The sequence below is a fragment of the Frieseomelitta varia genome, unplaced genomic scaffold (genome assembly GCF_011392965.1).
Source record: "Frieseomelitta varia isolate USP_RPSP 00005682 unplaced genomic scaffold, Fvar_1.2 scaffold_875, whole genome shotgun sequence".
In the NCBI taxonomy this organism is placed as follows: domain Eukaryota; kingdom Metazoa; phylum Arthropoda; class Insecta; order Hymenoptera; family Apidae; genus Frieseomelitta; species Frieseomelitta varia.
The window spans coordinates 358,579-379,421 of NW_025110673.1; the positions used below are offsets into that span (position 1 = coordinate 358,579).

Here is a 20,843-nt window from a genome sequence, read left to right on the forward strand (position 1 = left end):
AATTGAAAAAGATGTCTAAATCAGAAATAATATATAAAACATTACAAAATGAGACAAATAATTCTTTAGAGTTTGAGGCAATGATTCCATGGATCAAAGAACTAACAGAGGTACTATTTTTGAATTTGCCGCAGTAATTATTTTATAAATTAATAATGTTTGTAAAATAAATGTAAAAATAATTGATATTTTTAATGCATCTCAGGAGAATTTACCTGATCACATTATCTTTCCAAAAGAATTAAATTTATTTTTAAGGAATCGTATTCAGGTAATTAGGATAAATGTAGTTTACAGAATTTGTCATTTTTGTAGAATGTATTAAATATATTTATAGATTTAAATTGTAAAAAAAGATTGATTTCATTATAAAGAGAAATTAAAAACGTGAAATAATAGGATTTAATCGCTGAAAATGGTTGTTTGCATCGGACACTTGATGAGATGGAAGACAAAATTAAAAAGAAAAAAGGAATCACAGAAACGGCGCAAATTTTAGGAAAACCTAATGAAATAGCAGCTGCAAAAATTATCGAACTTAGCAAAAGATGTAGAGAACAAATAGCCGAGATTGAAGTGCTTAAATCTAAGTGTAAAAATTTAGAAGTTCATATAACTAACAAAGAAACAGAATTAGAAAATGAACGACACGAAAGTAGACGTTTAAAAACTGATGCTTCCTCTCATGAGAGTGAGTTATATTAAAAAAATTTCAATTGTACATGGCATTCTTATACTGTTACTTTCTTCCATCATATTATGATCGAGATACAGGATGGTATCCTTAACAAAGGTACTAAGAATAATCAGCTGAAGGAAGACGAGGATCGAGTCAAACAATTGGTTGAAAAATTGCAACAGACACAAATAAAACTGTACGAGACCAAAAATACTTGTGCCAGTCTTAAACAAGAGATTAATAAATTGCATAAGGTATTTTGTTTAAAATATTTTTATCAATAATTTTATATAAAATGAGAGAAAATATATGCATATACACATACGCATGCAATCTACAACATTTAAAGCTGCAAATATAGTTACTGTACAGTGAAATTGGTGAAAACGTGAATTTGAATAATTTATTGAATCAATCTGGATGGCGAGGAAGAGCTGAACAGATTTATCTACTACAACAAAAAATAACGGAACTACAATCAAGACTGTCAGAATATGAAGGAACGCAAAAAACGTCTATCGGTACTTAAACAAAATGCCGTAGTAATTTATCATGAATATATTTATTTTAAGATGTATATTTTATTAGTATCTGCAGAACGAAAAAATTTAGAAAATCTTCGAAATGTTGAAAAAGAGAGACGGAGACAAATTGAAGATTCGGCAAAGCAGCTTCGACAAACGGAAGTCGTCATTGAGGGATACAAGAGGAAGCTAGAGGCTTCGAAGGCAAGAATAAAAGTGTTGGAACATGAATTGAACGTCGCGAAAGGAAATATCGCATCGTTAAATGAAAAAAGATCTCATGATGATCATTTAATCGAAACACTTAATGTATGTATTTATTAAGACTGAAATTGATCATTTCTCTTAAGTTTAGTGAATACTAAATTCATAGAATCGGCTTAAAATTACCGAGATAAAACATGAAGAACGCGAGACAGATATGAAAAATAGAGCAGAGAAGATTGAACGTGAGTGCACGAATTTAAAGAATGATTTACAGGCGGCACAGCTTCAAACTGATCGACTGCGTAGAAGATTAGAAGAAAGAGAAATTGAAATAGATAAATTGAGGTATTTTATTATTAGGAAAAAATTAAATATAAATAAATTGTAGATCATTAATTGTAGAAATGGAACAGTTCCAAACATATGGGAGATCAAATCCCGAAAAATTACGCAACCTGAGGAGTTTTTAAATAATTTAAACCATAATAGCTCTCCTCATAGTGTTCGAAGTACATGCGAACCTAACGAATATGTAATTTTGGCTCTTGCTGCTGAAGCTGAAAGGGAGAGACTTTTGAAATTAATAACAATACTCAACAGGCGCCTAGATAAAGAAAGAAATGACACTGATATTCTATCTGTAAGTCTATTTTACTATATTATTTTTTTCTTTGATTGAATTTCTAATTAGGTTTTAATTATAGGATATGTTACGTAATGAAAAAAAGAAATCGGCGAAGTTAGAATTAAAGATACGAAAATTAGAAACGGAAAGAATAGGGATTGTTAAAATTGACACTGGATATAGAACGAAATTACCAAAATTATTGAAAGCTAGTGACAAACAAATGGATGTTGAGCAAATGCGACTTAAGTAAGTTTCAAAAACCACATAAATATGAATAAACATTATTCAAAATTTTTTTATGTATATCATATAGGATGGAATTATTGCAAGAAGAATGCCTTGCGTTAAAAACTAGATTAGATACTGTGCAACAAGAAAAAGCCACGGATCTTGCAACTTACAAACAGATGTTGGAGCAAGTTAGAAAAATTTTTCATGAAGCCTGCAGGTAAAAATAATCAATAAGAAAATAAAAGGTATTAAAAGAAGTATTGAAGGAGTGTCTTCTTCTTTTCAGGAGCAATCCACTACCTCCCATTGGCAGTCGTTCTACTATTACAGTTTAATTCGAATCTAAACCTTTTTTAAGTTACGTACTAATTCTAATATAAAATATATTCAATAACTTTAATGAGCCGAACTCGGAAAATTTATTATAATTATACATCATATAAAATAAAATATAATTTTACCGGTGTATCGTAATTAGATCATCGACGTTTGTTAGTTACTTCCGATCGCAACTGTATAAGAACTACAAAACCGTGTATGATGTAACTAGGACACGAGATAAGATGCAACGCACCACGTAAACGCGCGTGACATTGTCGAAGCACCGGTTCCGTTTCTATCTTTCATTATTTTTTCTCCTTTTTGCTTTTATGGAACTTGTATTTGTTTTAAATCACCGTGTTAACTTTCGTTATTGATATCGCTACATCCATAACTTCAGAATATTTTCTAAGAATTTAAAAAATCAATTGATGTTTAGACGTATTCTTTTATTCAGTTTTTCTTATCATCTCTCTTTTGATTATTCAAAAAAAGAAAAATTTTTTATGAAGAAAAAGAAACTAAACATTACTGTTTCTAAGTAATAGCATTTATATCTTTTTCTTTCGAATAATACGATATACATAATTCGAAGAAAGTAATACTATCGATTTTTTCATATCTTCACAGGAATTTTTACAAGAGAGGGAAAATTTTTACTAACTCAAACAAAATTTTTTATTTCTCTAGTTTTTTCTTCAATTTTCCGAATAGAAATTCTGTCTCATCAATTATATTTTATATAAAATTTATATTTTCAAATCTAATTCTGAATCCAAGTTCAGTATTAGAGCTTTCTTTAAAAACTTGACTGGTGATTGATTACAATAGAGAGATTTATATGATTCGCGTCAAGAAATTTTATTAGCAAAAGCGTTAATTGCAATGCTTGCAGAAACAACTTTCGTAGGAAAATTCAGTTCAGGGCGTTCCCATCGGCGCTAAGCTCAAGCATAGATACAGGTGCGAGCTTACAGGTGTTGGCGTTTCTACCTGATAAGAAGCAAACCTGTGACGTCAGATCAGCGCTGGTAGAGTATATGAGTCGGACTAGAGAGACATCCACGTCACTCGTTCTTGAACCTCTTCATTCGTTTGTTCTGCAAAGAGTTATTCGTTGGTTATTACTTTTCTCGTCGATTTGTTGCGCGCCCCTTTCATAGCTTCGTTACTCCTGCACTTCTTCCCAGATGATGACGTGCACTAAGAAAAAGCTTCGAGCGGAATGTATGTTCATCCTGAAGTCTAGCGCGATCAGTCATGGTTTTGGGATCAGGGGTACTAATTACCCATCAGGTAAGTCATCGTGCTGTCACAAACTTTATCTCAGAATAAGTCGGAAAACCAGAACTAATTTGTCGCAAAGTTGTTGCAAATGAAATCTAAAAAAAAAAAGAGAAAAAGATAGAAATGTGTGCATATTTGTATAAAGAACTTTTAAAGAAGAGAGAAAAATGTTTTGTTTCATCGAAGGCGCTCATGTTCATCACCGCTGAAGTTCTTGCGACCTCAAGTACTTGCAACTGGAATTCTTCGTGCCGCGGCCTTTTCATGTGTAAATTCCAGGGATATAATTGCTACTAGAGAATACACGACATCGGTTTCGCGTTTGAAATAATGATTATGTAACGTACGGGCATCGGTATGAAACATTTTACAACGACCCCGATAATATTGTTGAATTTCTTTAGATGCACATTTATTCATTCTATTGCATTGTCTATCGAACAAATTTTTTGATAAATAAATTTGATAATTTCGGTTACTATTTGTAAGTTTCACATTTTCATCGTGATGATGATATTTTCACAAAATATTGTAAATGACATCGTAGATAAATTGCAACATCAAATTGAGAAATCTAGTTAGATTTATCATATTCACTATAATAATTTTAATTGATGAACCAGAAGAATGCCAGAAAATATGTTGGCATTGATAATGATATTGATACAATTACTGCAGTAAAATAATGTTGAACATGTTCTATATTTGTCAGAATTGAGAAATCTTAGAATGATATAATCCGATATCTTTTTAACATTCAATTTCTTGGAGTAAAGTACATAAATATTTTACATGTTAATAGAATTATATTTTTTCGTAAATAGATATACAATTAAGAAGATAACGTGAAACTCATTAAAGTTGATAAACAAGCCAAAACGAAGCAAAGAAGATCAATATATCGTTTCACTTCATCTTCTTCTATTTTGTCGAAAATAATCTTTAAAATCTTCTCAGAAAGCAGTTATAAATAAGCAAATTTAGCTAATTTTTTTTATTTCAAATAAGATACAGTGAAAAAGTAATTAAAATTTTCGATTTATCTTATTGTATTTTAAGATTTCACAGGTTGCTTGGAAACTAAGCAACAAAATCTTTCTATCGAAAAATTTTTGGTACCTGTACGAGTCAACTCATTATCGCTTTTATCGCATCGTCTACTGATAACGTGTAATCGTTGGTTTCTCTCAAAGATGATATTCGATATTTGTCGTTAGATTTAACAGTGTGTTTTTATTGGTTCTTCGAGTACGCGATAGTATTTAAAAGAATACAATATATGCGTGGACAATTATTGAAGATGCTGAACGTTTCATTATGCAACTTTGTCTAGTTTTCCTTTATGCAACAAAATAATGAGGAAAGGCATAAATTTCGTTGTGACGTAATACAAATTTAAGACTTATGATATAATTATAAGAGTTTTGTAGTTGAAGGCTGCGTACATATAAGGCTATTTATAGCATTATTGCAAGTCACTAATTTTTTAATTATTATTGTGCATTTAAATTCACACGAATATAGAAACTTTTCGATGAACTTTTCGGTATCATAAACGCCTTAGCCATTTAATGTGATTGATTTAATGATCATAATTTCAATTGAGAAATTCGTTTGAGCGATAAGGGAAGAATCAAAGATATGAGAAAAATACGTATGGAGAACTCTAGTACAAAGAAATATCTATCTGTTTAAGCAGTTGCTCAAAATCAAGTAATAATATCAACTGAATAAATAAAAGTTTTGGATCTATAATGTTACCTTAGGAAAGTTCCCGCATATTTATATACTCATTTTAGTTTATTTGGAAATTAATTATTATTTGCTAATTATGAACGATGTACTGTTATAGGCACGATAATTCATGATAATTTCAATTAACAATATTGAAAGTGTATTTTGCAAGTTTATAGTTTTGCTCTGATCTTCAAAGCTCTTTTACTATTCTTTAAATTTTAAATTATACAATATTTCTAAAATAGTTATGGTTAATTTTTCACCAAGTAATACTTGATAACAGTTATCAAGACAATGAATTATTCAAACTTATCTCGGATTGATAGAATTATCGATCAATTCAGAGTTGAGACCTTTCATATCGTAAGTTTTAACATTACTTGAAATCTGTTATTAGATTAATCTTTGAACTGTTCGTTCAATTAAATCTTGATTTGCAGTTCAATGTATTTTTAGGCTCGAGCGTTCAATAAACGCATCAGGATGAAGAAGAAAAGGAAGTGTTAACGACTTATGGCACGAGCTAACGCACGGAGGTTATGTTTACCGCGCAATCAGGTGGCAACGCTAAAGAGGAAGAAGTTACTCGCACCTTCCTGATAACAAGCAAAGCTGCTATGCTCATGCTATATTCCATGACGGCAATACTTTTTGTTTTTTAGCGTTTCCTTGGTCAACATTATATAAAACATAAATTGTCTATGTGAATCGAATTTCTTTCTCTCATGGGACCATTATTTCAAATGTTCGTTAAGGATAATGGAATTAATTTATGAAAATTAAAATATCTTTGGCTGTTATAATATGCAGTAAATGTTACATTGCTGATGAAATGTGAAATTTTTAGTGTATTAAGTGCAACAAGGAAGAAATTTAAATGCAGGATAATGACGAAAGGCGCGCGCTATAAAGAGAGCTATCCATCGACAGTATGGTGATAATAGACACTGTCATGGAGTTGCTCTCTTTGTGGACGCTGCTATGTTCAACGATTGTCGACAATAAAAATGGGACGAACATATGACTAAATTTAGAAACATCCATTTCCATTTAATTGCTGACGTATTCTTTATGCCATTCTGAAATTCCTTTCGGGATAATTTCTTATAATATATAAGTAAAAATATGACTTTTTATTAAGTACAATATACATCATATATAATATAATTTTTAATTACCTTTTATCTTCCTATATTTCTACTTTCTCCCTATTTACATAAATTGAAACGACAATTCTTTATTCGTTTTGCATTGTTAGAATTAGAAAACGCGCGTATTCAATACATATTGGTGCGCATTTTGTTAAAAATTCTAGGATTGATACATTTAAATTATAATTTTCTAACTATATATAACTATATATATAAAATTCCAAGTTATATTGGAATTTATATATTGTTCGTAGACACATTTAAAATAGTACTGAAATGTAGCTTTTATCTAATATTTAACTGTACGCGTTAAAGACATTGTTAAAATTAAGGCATAATGATGTGCGATTGCGAAATCATGTGCAACCCGAATATGATATCAACGTTCCAAAGGATGTACAAAACATTTAGCAGGCACCAGACAGCAAACAAAAGATGTTAAATCTATGATATATTAACTGTGATAGCGTATAATCTAATACAATACAAAGAACCATTCGTGGTTTCGAAAATGACGATACCATAAATAACGTTATTTGAGGATTGTGATAAGTACGTACTTATGTACATAGTCTACACAATAAAGAACAAAATTAAAAATACTTATTTGATATTAATTTAATCTTTTAATTTTAAATTTCCAAATGAATAATTTTTAACACACATATTCGAGTTTAATTTCTTCAATTGATAATGGCCATTGATTAAGGATATCGTGACATCATATAAGATTTCCTATGCATTTGCATTCTGTTGATTAAATGGAATATAGAAAAAAAAACTGAAGGTCTAATAAGGGAAACGCAATCATAAAAATTCACAAATTAATTCCTTTTTTCAGGAAATGAAAATTTGATTGATTCATAGCCATTGAATGCCACGTAGCGATGAAGCAGTGTAACTAATTTTTATTATCTCGATTTATCCTTGTGACACACTATTGCGTTTCTTGTCTGTCACATAGTGTATATCTGTCCTTGTTGCACATTATTGCTCTGTTTGTCTAAGGACAAGACAAATGGTGCCATCTAGCGGGATATATTACAAAACTATAAACAAAAAAGGAATCTAATTATCGACTAACTGACTAGATTTTTTTAAATTAATACCTGGCTACAATAGATGGCAGCACATGATTCTTATATTACATTATTGACTAACTAGGATAAACCGATGCTTTTTCGTGTTCTATGTCACAGATGAGGTACATATATTACTGTTCTTACTGCACATTATTGCTTTAGTCACAGACGGGTTACAATGAGATGTGACACGAAAATGATAATGGGACATAGGATGTCCCGAAATTGTGGCTGAAAAAATACATTGTATGCAATATTTACTCATATACCTCATCTGTGCCTCAGTGAAAGAATTCTCATCGGAAATGCACTTTTTCCGGCGGGACGGCTGAATAGACTCCATGAATCCATTTCTAATTAAGAGAATTAATCGAGTTTACTTTCTTGATTGTATCCCTCATCTTTTTTCCTATGTTTCATTTAACAAAGTGCATAAAGTTAAAGATTTAGAAATTCTATTCAAGAGAACGAGGTACTTGTTCGAATAATATTTAATTTCTTGTAAATTACATTCAAGATTTGGATGTAACATATTTAAAATTCTTAGGAAATATTTAAATTTATCAAAGAGAACGACTAATTTAATACACTCTTAATAATTTACATAGCCAAATATAAATTTTTCACTGCGGACATAGCAGTAAGTTTTATTTTATTATAACGTTGCCAGTATTATCAGAAATCAACCACGCTCTCCATTTTTTAAGATAATATTTATGATATTATGGTCATTTAGTATTTACAGTACAATTAGTATTTACAAATACAATTTTTGCAATATTTAGATGTGGTAGAGTTCTGGTTATAGTTCCCAATTTAAGGAATTAGAAACAAAGCATTATATCTAGGAAATTTTTCCAATGTAATTTATGTTTGGCTATATTGCAGTGTAACATGTCACTTGAAGTTGGCACAAAATGGATGCTGCTTGCAAATATATCAGTTTCAACTAAACACTCATTTACAAAATGGGAAATCAATTAGTTGGTATTGCGCCTAGTCAAATATTTCCAGTAGAACATTATTTGACAGACCATAGCGATTTATTATTCGATGTAAAGTGAGTAATTTAATCTAATATATGATGATTTTAACTTTTTACCAATTTACGTTCTATCAATATTTCTTATAACATGCTTAATGTAAATTAAAGTATTCTGGCAATATCTTTTAATAGAAAAAAAGATGTCTATGCAAAATCATTGATAAATGATCTTTTTTGGTTTTTTACAATTAATTTTTGTGTATCTACAGCTTAGGAAGTACTAGATTTTTTAAAGTGGCTCGAGCCAGGAGCCAGGAAGGTCTTATAGTAGTTAAAGTTTTTGCTATTCATGATCCAACACTTCCACTTTCTACATATAAAGAAAAGCTTGAAGAAATTAGGTCTAAATTGGCATCTGCCGTGAATTGCCTACCTTTTCAAAGAATGATTGTGAGTATTTTGAAATAATACTTATATCGTGTAGTATATTGTGAATAACTGTATAATTATAAATAAATATATGTTTATATAAGCTCACGGAAAAATCTGGATCAATAATGAGGGAATATGTAAAGTATTCTCTTTATGACAGAATTAGTACTAGGCCATTTTTAACGAGCATAGAGAAAAAATGGATTACCTTTCAAGTTTTATATGCTCTACATCAAGCTCACAAGGTGAGAATTTAACAGTTTTAACATGAATGAATTATGTTATTTGTATATATTAAAATAATTATTAAATGTCAATTAACTACATATATCACGAAGTTTCAGTTGCTCATTTCTTATAAATTAGTTTTTAGTTGATAAAAAAAACAAGTTAAAATACTTTTCACAGTGTCAAACAATGAACATAACTGCAATCCTGTTCTGAAAGAACATTAAACAACAAAATTAAAATATTACTTCTCATTTAACTGTAGTTTGGAGTCTGCCATGGTGACATAAAACTAGAAAATATTATGATAACCAGTTGGAATTGGATTTTACTGACAGATTTTGCAAGTTTTAAGCCGACTTATTTACCAGAAGATAATCCTGCTGATTTTTCATATTTTTTTGACACCTCTAGGAGAAGGTACTGAGTCATATAAGACAGTCTTTGGTTATTCTCAAATTATTGTGATAGATTATGATTCATTCATTTCAGAACATGTTATATAGCTCCAGAACGTTTTGTAAAAACACTGTCTTCAGAATTAAACAATACATTGTTATTATCAGAACAAGAGCTGAAAACAGGTGACTTACATCCAATGATGGATATTTTTTCTGCAGGGTGTGCATTAACAGAGTTATATAATGAAGGACATCCACCATTTGATTTTTCTCAACTATTAGGTGCGTGTAATATATATAAAGATCATGTATAAGTTATATGTATAATATTACTTCAGTTGAATGTTTAAAAATTGTATTATTGTGATATATTAAGCATATAGAAACAATGAATATTCAGTGAGCAAACATTTGGATATAATAGAAGATTCAGGAATACGTGAACTCCTTGCATCCATGCTGGAAAGGAATCCAGCAAACAGAAAAAGTGCTGAAATTTATTTAGCTCAAGCTCGTGGAACAGTATTTCCAGAATATTTTTACTTATTTCTCCAACCATATATGCTTATTTTTTCTGCTGCTCCAATTTTATCACCTGACGAAAAAATAAATCGACTTAAAAAGGACATTAGTAATATTGTTAATATTTTGAAAGCAGAAGAAAGTGAAAAAATCAAAAGTGATATAAAAAGTACAGAGATGACAAAAAGAAACCATTTTGAAAATAATGTAGAATTAACTAAGGATAATTTTGGACACAATAAAGATAATGCTATTGTTGAAGATGGCAGTAATCAAAGTTTTAACAAAAATCATTTATATAAATCTGATTTAGAAACTATTCATATTCAAGACACTAAATCTGATAGTCAAACGGATCAACAAGCAGAACCTATATTAGTTGAGAGTCAAAGACGAAAATTAGATTTAAAAAGTGAGAAAAAAATTTTCTCTTCAGAACCTGTTGAAGGATTGGTTATTATTACTCAACTTGTTACTTCATGTATAAGAGGGTTACATCACTCTCAATCTAAATTACAAAGTTTAGAAATATTACTTGAACTTGCTGAAAATACATCAGATGAAACAATATTAGATCGGATTTTGCCTTACATTGTAAGTATTTGAATAATTATTATACTTTAATAATAGTTTAAAAAGAATAATAATTTATCTTATATATTCTACAGTTTCACTTAGTTCATGATCCTGCTTCACGAGTACGGGTGTCAGCTATACACACTCTGACAAAATGTTTACATCTTGTAAAATCAATTCCACCATCAGATGTGAACATCTTCCCAGAATATATTTTACCCGGTTTAGCACATATCACACAAGATGAAGCAGTAATTGTTAGAGCTGCTTATGCAGAAAATATTGCGCATTTAGCGCACATTGCTTTACGTTATTTAGAAAATGCTCATTTATCTAACTTAGGTAACAAAGAAGGTCCAAAACCAAGTTACGATAGTGAACTTCAAACTTTGCATGAAATGGTAATTAATACAATTATTTTTAATAATATTTATATGTGCTATCTATTAAAATATGTAATATTTACTAGGTGCAACAATCTGTGTCCATGTTATTAACAGATCCTCAGAATTTGGTAAAACAAACGTTAATGGAAAATGGAATAAACAAACTTTGTGTATTTTTTGGAAAACAAAAGGCCAATGATATTTTACTTAGTCATGTTATTACTTTTTTAAATGATAAGGAAGACAAAGAGTTAAGAGGTTCTTTTTTTGAATGTATTGTTGGTGTAGCTGCTTATGTTGGCTGGCATAGTAGTCCTATTCTTATGCCTCTTCTTCAACAAGGATTGGCAGATCCTGAGGAATTTGTAACCACAAAGGCTATTAATGCAATGGCGACTCTTACAGAATTAGGTCTCTTACACAAATCTGCTCTTTATCAACTTTTACATGAGACCATGGTCTTTTTAGTAAGTTATGTTTTAGCAACATTAATAATTATAAGACAGCAATTTTTTGTTCTTGAATATCTCGGATTTTTAACTTTTTGTAGGTGCATCCAAATTTATGGATAAGACATGCGACTGTTGGTTTTATATCTACAGCGGCAAGAACACTTAATTTAGTAGACGTTCAATGCAAAGTTCAATCAATGATTCAATCCTATCTAAAGCATCCATTAATTCAAATAGAAAAAGAAATCCTTTTATTAGAAGCCTTGGTATCTCCTATACCAAGAATTGTTTATGATTCTGTTGTAAAATACAATGATGTAGAAGAATTATTTCAAGTTCTTGAACAAAGACAAGCTGCTCGAGCTAAAGCAGTATCAGGAATAGTACCACAATATAATGAAATGAGTACTTCCATACGAAATGTAAGTTATAAATTTTATTTATAAATAATTTTCGTCTAATTCAAACAATGTCTTTTAGCTTTTCAGACGTTTAAGTTCGGAATCAATGACTGAAACTGTTGAAGATCAGTTACTAATAATGAAACCACATTTAATGAAAATCAATAAATATCGAAATTCAGTGGATGCGAAGCTAAGTACAGTTAAATCGATGAATGGAAAGTTAGAATTAAATACTATGAAAGATAAGATACGACATCATATAGTAATATTATATCCTGATACAAAAGGCGATCTAGGCCTTCCGCCATTTAAACGATTAGATCGTAGAACATCAGATAGTGTGGGTACATATGCAACAATGAATCAGGAATGGCGAACAATGTTTGCAGCTCAAGATAATGTTCAAGTAATTAATAATATATAGACTGTGTTTATAACTAAATTTTTATAGAATTATAATTTTTTTTTTTTTATAATATAGCATAACGTGAAAATGTCGGATATGACAGGAAGTAGTGGAAGTCCTAGTCAAAGTTTACATGGAGGAGATATTCATTTATCACCACAACATAGTTTATCTGACATGAATAGTATAAATGATCATTCTCTTCATGAACGTTCATATATTCAATGTATGTGTTTTTAAAAATGTTTTTTGATGTTGCAGTATTGTTTTTTTTTTTTTTTTTGTTATAAGAAATACAAAAAATTTGATGTACTTTTGTAGACAGGTGTGCACCTTGTAGATTAGAGGTAAGACAACTGACATACAGAAAACAAGAACAACATGCTGCAGCATTAAGAGCCCAGCATTGGGCTGATAATATTGCATGGCAAGCTGGTAATTAATAATTATAAAAATATATATTTTAAGCTTAATATCAGTATTATAAGTATCTTTGATTAAAAAAAGGTTCAAGATTATTACCAAGTGGATGGAGACCTCGAGGAGTACCAGTTGCACATCTTCATGAACATAGAGCTGCAATAAATAGACTGGTTTCTATACCTGATACTAGTTTATTCGCTAGTAGTTCTGCAGATGGATGCATAAAAATATGGGATGCAAGTAGAATGGAAGGCCGGAACATTGCTAATCGTTCTAGGTAAGTTCTTTATGTAATATACTATCATTAAGTGTAATAATATTTCACCTTCTAATCTTTTTAGACAAACTTACATACATAGAGGCGGTCCTCTAGTTGGTTTAGCTATATGTGATCAGGGACAATCATTAGCAAGTTCTGCTAGTCAATCAGGCACTGTATTTGTTTTGCGAATAGAACCAAATTCTAGTAAAATGAGTATTATTGCTACTAGACAATTAGATCTTCTGGTGACTATACGTAATTTATTTTTTATTTTTGGATTTTACAATAAATGAATACTGAAATCTTGAATTCTGTATTTAGGAAGAAGGATGTGCAGTTGATTTGCAGTATTTAGACTCTGGTTCACAATCAGTTCTTGTTTATGCATCATTGTACGGTTCGTTGGTAGGATGGGATTTAAGGTGTCCTGGTACAACGTGGCGTTTAGAAAATGACCTAAAACATGGAGTAATTACTTCATTTTGCGTAAACAATTATCAACAATGGTTGACTCTGGGCACAAGTTCTGGTGTACATACATGTTGGGATTTACGATTTCAGTTACCAATAACCAGTATCAAACATCCTACAAGTAAATTTACCATTACTCTAAATTCATATAAAATAAAACACACCAAATAATCCTCAAACTTTATAAAATTCAATTGACTTTAGATGCAAGAGTGAGGAAAGTAATTACTCACCCTACAGAACATTCATGGATTATTTCGGCTGTGCAAGGAAACAACGAAATTTCAATGTGGAATCTTGAAACTGATTTTCGCCAAATGGTTCTTTGGGCGTCAAGCGCTCCTCCACTTAGTCACTCGCAAGGTGGTCATAGTGTATGTGCAATGTATTCTGGATCTATTGATAATGCAGGCTTCTTATTAGCTGGCGGTACTGATATGAGATTACGTTTTTGGGACTTATGCACACCCAGTGACTCGCACGTCGCATTACCTGCTGCTAATGATGTTACTCCTCCTAATTCATTAGCGTATGAGTTAGTATTCATAATAAAATTTATTTAAAATGATATATTATAACTGATATTATAACTGATACAATATAATTTGCATATATTTTGATATTTTACAGACAACGTTTAATTGATGGGACAAATGTCGTACAAGAAGTTTTAGCTGGAGATAGTCCAACTCCATCATCTGGAGGAGGAAGCAGTATTAGAATAAGGAATTCTGAAGAAGGTGGTCAAGGTCCAGAAACTCCACCATTTGGACATCACGATACTATATCCGCCGTAGCTATGTCAAACACGTGTATTCTTACTGGTAGTACAGATGGGTTAATACAAGTTTGGAAATGATTGTTTTCCCTTTCATCGTTTCACGTTCCAAAGTTACATACAGTGTACAAATTTTTCTAATATATCACAGACTTATTCTGGGAAAACAATTTAATTGAACTTGCGTGCTGCAGTAATTCTGTGATTTTTATTTGTACATAATATGTAAAATACATAGATAATATGTGCAAGATCATCGATAGCCGTAATTATAATATACAATGCATTTCTTAAATGGAACTTAAATTTTAAGTTACTTTAATACAGCGATTCTTATATAATAAAAATAATTTATTTTTCTACGTAAAAAAAAAAAGGAGAAAGAGCTTGTTGTACTGTAATATATTAAGATAATAAATCAATAATATTTAGTTTTAGATAGTGCAATAGCAACGATTAATCGTGTGAATATAATACTGTAATACTACAGCATACGATTAATGTACAAGAAAGGTATCGTTAACAAATTTATTCCTTGATACATAGTTTATACTGGCAGGTATAACACGACTGCATACTTTTATGTAATTGATTACATAGTAAACTTGTATACCGACTGAAATACTCATAACCAGTGAATATCTTCATATTCCCTGATATATTGTTACAATAAATTCATATTTTTAATGGATTTGTGTGTGTGGTTTAATTATATACGTGCATTTAACTTCTTTTTGATTACCAAGGACAAATTGGTCCAGAAAGATAGGGAACTCGTCCCGGAAACGCATAAGGATCCGGATTTATCGTTCTGCAAATATCTTTCCATCTTTCCTTTCCTCCTTTTCCATGTCGTCTATATTGTTGATTTTTATAATTTGATGGTTGATAATTATAGTCTGCTTGTTTACCGAAAAGAATTTCAACCCAAGGGGCTGAAGATCCAGTAACAATCAACAATAAAACTAAGAATAAAATTTTCATTTTGCTTACAATATTTCAAAATTTTTTACTTAGAGAACTGAAAAGAATATAAATGTGTAAACACACGCGTGATAATATGAACTTTCATGTTACAAAACTAAATGACAAATAATTACCACATACAGTATGTATTCGGTCTTTTCGTATTTTTACTTTCAAACTTCACACTTTCTAAACAAATTGATTAGCGACACTCCCTCTTTTAACTTTTCACTATTTAACTACGATTGATTAAACCGCGAAATTTGTAAGAATTTGATCCGGAGCAAATATTCGGCTAATTACATCTTTCTTTTTAGACTTATTAAAGAGTTTGAACTGTACTCGCGGTAACAAATACACTGTCGCAATGAAATGATGCTGGATGCTTACTGCTCTTTTATACGCCAACCATACCCCCGGAAAAAAATATATTGAAACGTCCTTGTAAACGTCTATAGATCTATCTCTAATTATTTTATATTTTATTGTCTATATAAACTTAAGAACATCGTTCAATTTATTATAATGTTTTTCTATACTATAATTCATTTTAAAGTATCTCTTAAAAACTTTTTTTAAACTTTCTAATGTAGTTCTTGATGAATAGAACATGACACTTTAAAGTTTAGAAATCTATTGATTATGAAAAATTATACAATGATCAATGTTTTTAAAACTTGATATTCTTAGTGTACTGTATGGTTTACTTTAATACGATAATCATTTATTTTTTTCAAACGAAACAATTAAATCAAATTCGTTTCTTTTTTCTTCTTTCAAAAAATTATTGTCGAGTTTAACAGAGTTTTTTTGCCATCAATATTCCTAATCTTTCATGTGAGATAGGAAATGCCAAAGTAAAGATTATCCTTATCGTACCATGATTTATCAAAAATATTATTTTTGACTGCTTAGTTCAAATCATTGTAGAATTTTCGTATACAATTGTTTTTCTTCTTACTGTCGCATTGAACTTGGAGAAGACTCTTATTGTTTGATGCGAATTATAATAAAATTTGCATTTACCATGCGCTTCAACTTTTTTTGTATTCTACGTGTGTACAAATTCTGCTACAATAAAATGCACGGTGATATAAAGATTCATTTACTTGGAATGTCGATGCATTCGCGCAGCAACTGCAATTGCACATTTCTGCAATTACGAGCAAGTAAATCAGTAAAAGGATCAGATTGATCAATTATTGCGCTTATTCATTTCTTGTTCTTTCATTCAACTTGTTATCTAAATATAATTATTTTACGAAGATACTATAAAGTTATCATTAACTTATTCATGAAATTAAATTATGTTACAGACTAGATGATAACTTCGTTGATTGCGAACTGTCCTACATTTGCAGTTATCTTATGTCAAGGTTGATGCTTTTGGTATACGAATACAATATTTATATTTATATGCAATAATATATAGATAATATAATACATATCTTTGATGATGATTTTTATATATTTGAGAATAATAAACAGTTTTATTAATAAACAAATAATTTTTTAATCATATGTGACAGAAGATAAGTCGAAATATATTAGTTGCTCCTGATAGGTTGCAAATTACATTTCAAATAGCAAAGACGTTCTTATGTGTAATCACGTTGCTTGTAATCATTCTTATTAAGGTTCAACGATAGCCATTACTATTTCCTATTACCGTAATAGCGGGGTTTCTAAGCTGTTGGACTATTAATAGCATTTGGCAGAGAAAGTAAGTATACTTAGTTTTGCGCTTAAGAAGTTTGTGATTCTCGAATGGTTTCCTCATCTTCGAGTGCATCTGATTCAACTTTCGCGCTTGTTACCGATTTTCGAAATTGGACCAAACGATAAACGAATACGGGTCACGGTAAACGAAATCTAACTGTGTCAATTGTATTTTGATAATTTAACTGCGTTTAATTTCCCAAACAAAAGAAAATATATGTCCATACAGCATATTTTTTTTATCAAGATTCGCTGGTAAAAAAAAAAAAAAAAGAAAAGTCTCGATAAATGAATCATAAAACGTGGATGTCGAGTGAAATAAAACGCATTTTACGCATGTTCGTTCATTGGTATTCCGCGCGAAATACGCGCTTGAAAATATATGAATAAATAGCTTCTATAATAAGATATTCAAAGGAAGGAAAGGATGTGTCTGGAAATCTCCTGTGAATGAATTACTTTTTGTTTCGTTTAGAATTAGAGATATGAGATGAATGTTATTTTTTCGAGTACGAAAATTTAGAGTATAATTACCATAACTTTACTTTCGAATTTCTATGATAATATAATCCTGCGATATAGTCAATGCAATTTCTTAAATGTGAACTAATACTTAAGAATTATTTTTAACGCAGTATTCGAAAAATTTGCGACTAATCTATTAAGTTTAGAGTTGTTATCGTAAATCGTCTAAATATTTTGAACAGTAGCTTCCTCAAAGCAACTCCTTCAAGTCAGCTGCACTATATGCGCCAGTTCTGTTTTACTTCTGATTCAGAAAACTTCTGAATTTTGATTTTCTCGAGAGTTTCATTAACCAGGCAATCTTTTTTTTAATTATCTTTTTTTTAACTCTTTTCAGTTGATATGGAAACAATTAAAAATGGTAACGGCCAAAGTAATACATCTTTTCTTACTCTAAAGTAAAAAGATTTCTTTTTTCTTATCTCAAATATTTTTTCTATCCCAGAAATGTTTAATGATTAAATTCGTATCACAATAATGTCCAATAGTCTTAATATTGACAATAAGAACATCCAGCAGATTAGAAGCAATATAAGCCTCTCATTAAAAATGCAACGAGGTTTTAAGAAGATGAAGAAAAGCATCCAAAAGATAACTGGTATGTAAGAAGTGTAATATTAAATTACTAAATTTTCAACGTAAAATAAAATATACATAATGCTTCGGTTAATTGTATCGCGGTATCTTTTTACTTTAATACCGAAATATTATCAATTGTTCTAACGGAATAGAAAAATTATCGTATAAGAGTATTTTCAATACTTTTAGAAACTTCGACGAGTGTTCAACCTCACTGCGTTTTCGTAGAGAACATGCAAGACGATGAAAAACAACCGCTGTACATACTTCCAGAGCGACTCTCTTCTTTAATGTATCAAACGGGATTTTCAAAGGATGAGATACGAAGACTATATCGCGCCTTCAAACAATATTGTCCGAGAGGGGCCATAACCACGAATGATTTAAAACCAGCTTATGCAAAATTATTTCCATTAGGAGACTCGGGGAAATACGCGCAAATCGTCTTTAACGCTTTTGATAAAGATAGGAATGGCATCATCAGCTTCGGGGATCTGCTTAATGAAATTGCTTTAATTATTAACGGCGACATAGATCAAAAGCTCTCCTGGATTTTTAGGTGATCATTCATTCAGTCAAATTATATATTATATTCGTAATACATTTAGTGTTACTTTTGCCTTTCATTAGATTTTACGACTTAAACGGAGACGGTTATATCACAAGAAAAGAAATGCTGGTCGTAATATCCGCAATTTATGAAATGCTACATAACGGACAGATTATTCAACGGATAGTCAACAGACACGTAGATAAAGTTTTCGAGAAGATGGATATTGACAAGGATGGAGTTATATCTCAAGAAGAATTTATGAATAGCTGTAAAAATGTATAGTCAATTATATAATCAATTCATTATTTGATTTCGTAAAATATATCACAAAAATATGTGATTCTGAATTTTTACAGTACATTTTCATTACAGGACAGTATAATTCAAAAACAGTTGGCAGTATTTAATCAATTTTGGTGATGAATTACTTGTATACATTATATATACGCCGATATGTATACATTAAGACTTCGAAATTGCACCATTTTTGAGAAAAGAAGTAGCTTGGAAATTTTTCTAGTTTATAAATATTCTTATTTCCATAATAAAATAGTATAATTACAAAACAGCTTTTTTTAAAGTAAATAATAAATAATATTATACATAAAGTTATTAACAATTTAACTATGTTTCAGAAGACACATGTCTTTTTTCAGAAAAGATGTCTTCACTTTTCTCTGTGTATAATATTTTATACTTTCAAAATAATCTCTTTTGTAAAATATAAAAGACACAGGCAAGGAAAAATATAAATGCCAATGTTACTAAAGCTTTATCAGTAACTTCTCTTCTACCATATTTACCTAAAAGTTTTCCAGATTGAACTATAACTTGTTGTTGATGTTCTAATTCATCTTTGGTACTGATAACTTTATCTGATGATGTTACTAAAAAAATTTGAAATAATATGAATTAAAAATTACATCTTAATATTTAAAATACGTTAGGAAAAATAATTAACTACATACTTAGTGTATCCAATGTGTCTGCACTTTTTTGAGTTGTTTCAGCTAAATGTCTAGATATACTTAAAAGTTTGTCTGAAAGCTGACTCGATGTGTTTGCTAGGTTTTGTTTATCATGTCTTCTACGAACAGCAGCTTGTTGCTCTTCAGGCATAGAGAGCAATTCTTCCTTAGCAAGTTTATCTATCACACATACACTAACAACATTAGCTTTACGAAATGCAGCTAAAGAAGTATTAAGTTGTTGTTTATAAGTATCTACTTCTGCCAATAACTCTGCCTTTTTTTTCTCTGAGGATTCTCTTTCTGCTACTGATACTAATTCATCTATAGATGACTTTAGAGCTGCTATTTTTGCTCTGCCTTCTGCATTTAATTCATTAAGTAACTCTAAAGGGCCAGTACATTGTTGAATATCCTGAAAAATTCATATTAATTAGTGAATTTTTTTAAATAAATGAAAATAAAAATACAGTTGTTTTTTATTTAACCTCAAATAATATTACTGTTACGATAAAATTTCAATGCAACGAATTTGTTCATAATTAATCTGATGGCAATTAGAAACATAAATTTATCAATGATATAACTAATATATTTCATTTATATTATTTAATATTATAATAAAAATTCAATAGTTGTGCTAATCATGCCATTGGTTATGCCAAAATTACTATGAAAAACTTTTGTCGTGAATAATATTTACTTGTATTAAAGCCGTAACTTGAAGATGATTTTTTACGATGTCCTGGTGAATAAGTTCTATTGTATGGTGCCCGGTGTCCATTGGGGCACGTGTTTTTTGACAGTTCTTTTACGTGACTTTTACTGTGTGTAAAAACGGAATGTGACTGATAATACTGATTAACATATGAATGAAAAATAAAAATATCAAATATGGGTTTATATATTTTTATGTGAAGTTTTTACTAGAAAATATATATGTATATGCATGTGTAAATT

At 30.0% G+C, this 20,843-nt stretch overlaps 4 protein-coding genes across 12 annotated transcripts; 3 read left to right on the plus strand and 1 right to left on the minus strand.

Moving 5' to 3' along the window:
* Nucleotides 1-80: 80 nt before the first annotated feature.
* LOC122536892 (spindle pole body component 110) lies at nucleotides 81-2,729 on the plus strand. The gene is made up of 11 exons (XM_043669665.1): nucleotides 81-110; nucleotides 206-271; nucleotides 400-691; nucleotides 794-933; nucleotides 1,041-1,200; nucleotides 1,277-1,512; nucleotides 1,577-1,755; nucleotides 1,813-2,050; nucleotides 2,115-2,284; nucleotides 2,352-2,486; nucleotides 2,556-2,729. The coding sequence occupies exons 1-11, from the start codon at nucleotides 81-83 to the stop codon at nucleotides 2,602-2,604; spliced, it is 1,695 nt and encodes a 564-aa protein (XP_043525600.1). The 3' UTR covers nucleotides 2,605-2,729.
* Nucleotides 2,730-8,735: 6,006 nt separating this feature from the next.
* LOC122536857 (phosphoinositide 3-kinase regulatory subunit 4) lies at nucleotides 8,736-15,264 on the plus strand. The gene is made up of 17 exons (XM_043669582.1): nucleotides 8,736-8,907; nucleotides 9,102-9,282; nucleotides 9,366-9,509; nucleotides 9,758-9,912; nucleotides 9,985-10,175; nucleotides 10,270-11,009; nucleotides 11,084-11,392; nucleotides 11,461-11,844; nucleotides 11,928-12,251; nucleotides 12,310-12,639; nucleotides 12,715-12,865; nucleotides 12,961-13,074; nucleotides 13,147-13,339; nucleotides 13,404-13,569; nucleotides 13,646-13,916; nucleotides 14,000-14,330; nucleotides 14,426-15,264. Exons 1-17 carry the CDS (start codon nucleotides 8,816-8,818, stop codon nucleotides 14,652-14,654), a joined length of 4,305 nt encoding a protein of 1,434 aa, XP_043525517.1. The 5' UTR covers nucleotides 8,736-8,815; the 3' UTR covers nucleotides 14,655-15,264.
* On the minus strand, nucleotides 15,077-20,758 carry LOC122536859 (vesicle transport protein SEC20). Of its 2 annotated transcripts, XR_006308499.1 has the most exons (5): nucleotides 20,587-20,758; nucleotides 19,884-20,298; nucleotides 19,719-19,802; nucleotides 15,674-16,692; nucleotides 15,077-15,594 (listed from the first exon to the last, which is right to left on the minus strand). XR_006308499.1 is itself a non-coding variant. In XM_043669592.1 (3 exons), the coding sequence occupies exons 1-3, from the start codon at nucleotides 20,665-20,667 to the stop codon at nucleotides 19,615-19,617; spliced, it is 684 nt and encodes a 227-aa protein (XP_043525527.1). In that variant the 5' UTR covers nucleotides 20,668-20,756; the 3' UTR covers nucleotides 19,193-19,614. The 2 variants fall into 2 exon arrangements, 1 of the variants encoding a protein (XP_043525527.1); XM_043669592.1 differs by lacking the exons at nucleotides 15,077-15,594; nucleotides 15,674-16,692 and having other exon boundaries at nucleotides 19,193-19,802; nucleotides 20,587-20,756.
* On the plus strand, nucleotides 17,045-19,481 carry LOC122536858 (hippocalcin-like protein 4). Of its 8 annotated transcripts, none has more exons than XM_043669584.1 (6): nucleotides 17,046-17,400; nucleotides 18,121-18,156; nucleotides 18,229-18,381; nucleotides 18,552-18,921; nucleotides 18,993-19,191; nucleotides 19,288-19,481. In XM_043669584.1, exons 3-6 carry the CDS (start codon nucleotides 18,261-18,263, stop codon nucleotides 19,333-19,335), a joined length of 738 nt encoding a protein of 245 aa, XP_043525519.1. In that variant the 5' UTR covers nucleotides 17,046-17,400; nucleotides 18,121-18,156; nucleotides 18,229-18,260; the 3' UTR covers nucleotides 19,336-19,481. The 8 variants fall into 8 exon arrangements, with proteins under 8 accessions (XP_043525525.1, XP_043525519.1, XP_043525520.1 ...); XM_043669585.1 differs by having other exon boundaries at nucleotides 18,121-18,144; XM_043669590.1 differs by lacking the exon at nucleotides 18,121-18,156 and having other exon boundaries at nucleotides 17,045-17,767; nucleotides 18,591-18,921.
* Nucleotides 20,759-20,843: the final 85 nt, after the last annotated feature.